The 5994-nt window shown below is 39.9% G+C and overlaps 1 protein-coding gene across 1 annotated transcript; it reads left to right on the top strand.

The window, feature by feature from the left end:
* The first annotated feature begins 1776 nt into the window (after positions 1–1776).
* Positions 1777–5405, top strand: LOC112214771 (UDP-glucuronosyltransferase 2A1). Its single transcript, XM_024373777.2, has 6 exons — positions 1777–3411; positions 3875–4023; positions 4136–4267; positions 4521–4608; positions 4710–4929; positions 5030–5405. Exons 1-6 carry the CDS (start codon positions 2688–2690, stop codon positions 5310–5312), a joined length of 1596 nt encoding a protein of 531 aa, XP_024229545.1. The 5' UTR covers positions 1777–2687; the 3' UTR covers positions 5313–5405.
* The last annotated feature ends 589 nt before the right edge of the window (positions 5406–5994 follow it).

The following is a 5994-nucleotide window of genomic DNA, read 5'->3' as shown; positions in this document are numbered from 1 at the left end:
GAGCTATTGACGAGTTGGTCATGCAGTAAGTATGGTGTGGTGCAAGTACCAAAAGGAATTTAGAATTTTATGATTTCAATTTGAGATTAAGATTTTAAAATGCATTTAAAATGTACTTGCACAACTATAAAGCAAGCAACAATGAGGTCACTGGTCAAACAATATTATATTAACTTCATAGGCTACAAATTGTCTTTCTATCTTAAAATGTGCCTTCCCACTGTAATCTCAATATTAATCAATTACAGTATATTTAGAATACCAATAGAAAGGTTTTTAAAAACACACACATTTAAAACATGTCAATAAGCTTATTTGATCTGTTAAAATGTATTTAATTAATGAGTCAAATAACATTATTCAATAGAAAATGAACAGAAAGAAAATAACATTTTAATAAATCTGACAGTCCTCTACGAACAGTACGTTGGTATCACAGTACCACACATCTATGGTTGCGACATGAATCATCACTGAAGTAGCATGTCAAATAAAAACAATTACTCTACACCCACATTGCATTGCCACTTTGACTCATCTTCCAGGATTTGAATGCTGGGCAACCCCAGCTCTGTCCGAACCACTTCTCGCCATAATGATGCTCTTGATTTTGATCTCTGGCCTCAGGTCTACAAAAGGCATCTTCCCAAGCGCCTCTGCAAATCCTGCCAAATGAAAATTCATTTCTATTGGAAACTATTCGCACCACCCCGGTTTGGGTTTCCTTTTCACTTTGAGTCACCCGGATCCCTTATTTGTGATGTTGGTGTTGGAAATTCCCCTTGTTCCTCAGTTTCTCCAGCAAAACTTTCCACTGTCTCGAGGCTACGTCGAGACTTAAAGAAATAAGCCATTTCAGTGTTCTCTTTCCCATGCTGTTTCAATTTTCGATTGGCACTCTCTACATACAAATCTACATACTGGTCTTGACGGAAGGGGGGGGGGGGACATTTTGGAGTGAGGTTCTCTTCTGCACTGTTCAAATGATTATCCGTCTTAGTTGTTTAAGTTCAGATAGTGATTGAACGAACCGTACACATATCCATAACAGCATAAGTTTCGAAAAGCCGTTTCGCAAGGGATGATTTATGTTTCTAAACGTTGAAACACCGCATCATAATTGTAGTTCACGCGCAGCCAACCATGGGCGGAGCTAACCGATGTAAACCCTATCGATAAGAAGAAAGGTTTTCGAGAGCAAGCTAGCTACCATTACCAGGAGCTGGAAATCCGAAATGACGACGACAAATGGAACATTGTCGATCCCCCGCTGTCGACAGTTCTGCTTCCAAACTTTGTAATTTATTTTTGTTAGATTCATTCAACAGTTTCAGTGCTTTGTTGTCAGTGGTGGAAAAAGTACCCAATTATCATACTTGAGTAAAAGTAAAGATGCCTTAATAGAAAATAACTCAAGTGAAAGTCACCCAGTAAAATACTACTTGAGTAAAAGTCTAAAAGTATTTAAATATATGTAAGTATCAAAAGTGAATGTAATTGCAAAAATATACTTTAGTATCAAAAGTAAAAGTATAAATAATTTCAAATGACTTATATTAAGCAAACCAGATGGCACAATTTTTGTTTTTTATTTATTTATCGATAGCCAGGGGGACACTCCAACACTGACATCATTTACAAACCAAGCATTTATGTTTTGGGAGTCTGCCAGGTCAGAGGCAGTAGGGATGACCAGGGATGTTCTCTTGATGAGTGCGTGAATTGGACCATTTTCCTGTCCTGCTAAGCATTCGAAATGTAATGAGTACTTTTAGGTGTCAGGGAAAATGTATGGAGTAAAAAGTACACTATTTTCTTTAGGGGTGTAGTGAAGAAAATTTGTTTAAAAAAATAGTAAAGTACAGATACCACAAAAAACGACTTAAGTAGTTATTTAAAGTATTTTTACTTAAGTACTTTACACCACTGTTCGTTCTCAAGTTTAATCTTGGACACCTCCAGCCGAAGTTGAAAATGCGCCATCCTCTACAATTCCCAATCGTTCCAGGACCACAATTTTCAAAAGCAGGTTCAAGACAGATGTTAGCTGAGTTGTTAAATAGTCACAATTCGCCATAATTGTATTTTTATACAATGACACGTATGTGAATGTATGAACATACTAAGTCCTTTGAACGTTCTGCTGCTAGCTTCCTTTCCTTTAGCATGTCTGTCAAGGAAAGAAATCAACATAAAAGCATTGCCACCATAGAGAAAGGAACACTGCCATCTACCGGATAGAAACTGGTCGCACAGGTGCCTTCCTAAAACTACTTTGGGCAGACAGCTCTTGCGGTCAGAAGTAAGCAAATTAAGGTTCATCAAACTTTGATTCTAATACCCCATTGTAAACTTGAAACCCTGTTCTTTTATACTACTCTGGAAAAAGTTACAAAAACCGAAAGGTGAACGAGTATACGTCGTTTTAGACATGCACTTTTGCCTCATTGAAGAAAGAGGGTTCAGGTTCTGAAGTCCAAGGTAAATTGACAGTGGCAGATTTTACACAGCTGTGCAGTGTGCAAATGTGTACCATGGTTATCTCTGACATAACCTATAGACTTTGAGACTGCAGAGGAGAACACATAACTCGTTTATAGTCAGGTTGATCTTACACAATTCTAGTCAAAACCTGTATGTCGTTGTTGAACGCATAGAGGTCCTCTCTGTCTATCTACTCCGCTACAATGGTGTCTGGGAGGTTGTTGATGTCCATGGCCCTCCTCATTCTCTGTGGGTGTCAGTGCACACACAGTGGTAATGTGCTGGTCTTTCCTGGGGAGTTCAGTCACTGGCTCAACATGCGTGTGATCCTGGAAGAACTAGTGGAGCGAAACCATAGTGTCACAGTGCTGGTTTGCTCTGCCTCACCTTCAGTCAACTATACCAAACCAGAGGGTTTCAGCTTCAAGGTGTATAATGTTCCTTTTGAGAGACGTGATTTGGAGTCTCTCCAGGAGGACTTCCTAAACTTCTGGATATACGAGGCTCAGAACGCCTCAATGTTGCAGGTGGGCCTGAAGATCCGGGAGGTGTTGGGAAGTATGACAGCTCTACATCTCAACATGTGTGATGCCATGTTCCACAACAAAGAGCTTATGGACACACTGAGACAGTGGAAGTTTGACGCAGTCCTTTCTGATCCAATGATGCCATGCAGTGACTTAATGGCAGATGCTCTTAACGTGCCTTTCATTATCTCGCTGAGGTTTACATTTGGCATGACTATGGAGAGGCACTGCGGGCAGATACCAGCGCCCCCCTCTTTTGTTCCTGCCCCCCCTTTGACGTACACAGACCAAATGAGTTTTTTTGAGCGGGTTCACAATTTTGTTACGTACATGATACATTCTACTTTTTTCTCTATACACTGCCTACAGACCATTGATAAGTACTACAGTGGGATCAAGGGTAAGTTGATCAGAATTTGTCAAAAAGTTGGAAGGGTCCTTGCACCACAAGCTCAATCTCAGGTTTGGTTTTTATAAAGATTGGAATATCTACAAGAAGAATGTAATATCATGACTTGGTTTATTTGTGTATATATTTGATTAAGTGGATAAGCTAAATCAAGTTAGGTACTCCTTTGACAGAGCTCTGATTGAAGCAGTGCTTTCCCCATTGATGTTATATATATATAGGGCTAGGTCTACACTCTACTGAAGCTGTTCTGTGTGCAAATCTGCAACATGTTTGTTATTGAATGATTCATATGCACAATGGCCTTTCTAGTACAATAACTGTAACATTCTGAGAGAGAGAATCCGCTGTAAAAGTTGTAACAATATAATTACTCATTAGCTTGTATAGGTTTTGTGGACCACTTATTCAGCAGTACTGCGTCTCATTCATAATGCATCTCGACATTTATCAGGCAGACCTACGACTTTATGCGAGATCTTGGGGAAGGCAGATATCTGGTTGATACGGACCTACTGGGACTTTGAGTATCCTCGACCTTTCCTTCCCAACTTTAAATTTGTGGGAGGCCTTCACTGCAAACCTGCAAAACCCCTTTCAAAAGTAAGGCTTTTCAACACAAACGTAGCAACTGTCTTACAAGATCATCTATTATCTACAGTCTATTGGGCTGATAACATTGAACCATAAGGAAACAGATTGTGTTGAATTTCAGGCCATGGAGGACTTTGTGCAGAGTTCAGGCGATGATGGAATCGTGGTGCTTTCCCTGGGATCGATGATCAAGAACCTCACTAAAGAGAGAGGAAACACCATAGCCACTGCATTGGGACAAATACCACAGAAGGTTAGTCTGTTGCTTTTTTTTTTTTAAGAAGCTTTGTAACATTGTTATAAGTAGAGGTGTCATCGTCTCCTTGATCCCGATATTGGATCCATTTGTACGATTCAAACAAGCTAGCTTACACTTTTCCTTTACATAGAATTCTGTCAGAGATATTGCATTTGGTCATCAGGGACCCTTCAAAAAAACATAGCTTCTTGTTATAAGTACCGTTTCATTGCAGGTTCTCCTTCATATTCCTGTTTTCTCACCATAGGTGCTGTGGAGATACGGTGGGGAGAAACCAGAGACTCTCGCCCCCAACACAAGAGTTTATGAATGGATTCCACAAAATGATTTACTTGGTGATATGTCTTTCTTGATAACAGTCATAAACATATAAACATTCCTTGCGTACAACAGTGTTCAACAACCCTGCTTCCTCTCGTTGTGCTGTATCAAAAAGGTCATCCAAAGACCAAAGCCTTCGTCACCCACGGTGGGACTAACGGACTATATGAATCCATTTACCATGGAGTCCCAATGGTGGGCATCCCCTTGTTCGCTGACCAGCCAGACAATATCATCCACATGACAAACAAGGGAGCTGCTGTAATGGTGGACTTCAACACGATGACATCCAAAGACCTTGTGGATGGCCTCAACAGTGTGATCAATGATCCATCGTAAGTCACAAATACACAACTGTGGTTTCCTCACGCCTACCTTTTGGGCAACTGTTGAAAATGTGCAGTGAAATAATTGTCTCTATTCCCCTTTCACCAGGTATAAAGCAAGCATGATGAGGCTGTCAAGAATCCATCACGACCAACCAATGAAACCCTTGGATACAGCTGTGTTCTGGATCGAGTTTGTGATGCGTAACAAAGGGGCTAAGCACTTGAGGGTGGAGGCCCATAACCTGAGCTGGTACCAGTACCACTGTCTAGATGTGGCAGCTGCTCTGATCACCATAGTGGCACTTGTCATAGTTGTATCCATTAAAACATGCATTTTCTGCTTCCGCAAGTGCTGCAAGAAAACTAAATCGAGACAGAAGACAGAGTGACCCCTTGAAATAATGTGAAAGGGTCATTCCACCAAATTAGTACCTTGTTGGGTAGTGTAACTTCGTGAAAAATAAATGTTTTATTTCACCTCATTTTAACATTCTGTCACAAATATGCATGTTGAACTTTAATTGAAAAAATATTTTGCCCATCAAGGTTAAATGAAAAAAATACTATGGTAAGTGCCTATTATTATTTGCCAAATCAAGTATAGCCGAGTTGACTGTAACAGGGTTGATGATGTCGTCTTAAATATGCCATAATTCCCATTGTGACGGGTAATCAAAGCTTGTTGTGTGCAACAGGGAGAACCGAAGACAGAAGATAAGAGTGACCACCTGGAATAATGTTAATGTCAGGTATTATTGCAGTGAAAGAATCATGTGCACGTTTGTGAAGTCTTAAATACTATTTGAATGCATTCACATGCTTTGAACTTGTTGAGAAACACTGATTGGCTAATAGCCTACAAACTGTGTCAACCATAAACCAAAAGCACAGCTATCATGCTTGTAAACCAATCGTAGTGTTCCAAATCCATATGAATAGATTGTTCTTTATAAATAATGGTTTGTTGTTACATTTAACTGCCGAAAATACTGTTATGGAGGGAATTTACTGAGTACACGTGTCAATTCCACAGAGGGCCGAGTGTCTGCAGGTTTTCACTCCTCTCTTGTA

The sequence above is a fragment of the Oncorhynchus tshawytscha genome, linkage group LG15 (genome assembly GCF_018296145.1).
Source record: "Oncorhynchus tshawytscha isolate Ot180627B linkage group LG15, Otsh_v2.0, whole genome shotgun sequence".
Lineage (NCBI taxonomy): Eukaryota > Metazoa > Chordata > Actinopteri > Salmoniformes > Salmonidae > Oncorhynchus > Oncorhynchus tshawytscha.
This window is presented reverse-complemented; position numbering and strand designations above follow the sequence as displayed.

Coding starts and splice junctions, on each gene's coding strand:
- LOC112214771 (XM_024373777.2), top strand. CDS start 2,688: ATGGTGTCTGGGAGGTTGTTGATGTCCATGGCCCTCCTCATTCTCTGT. Junction 4,024..4,135: donor CTGCAAAACCCCTTTCAAAA/GTAAGGCTTTTC, acceptor GTTGAATTTCAG/GCCATGGAGGACTTTGTGCA. Junction 4,609..4,709: donor TCCACAAAATGATTTACTTG/GTGATATGTCTT, acceptor TGTATCAAAAAG/GTCATCCAAAGACCAAAGCC.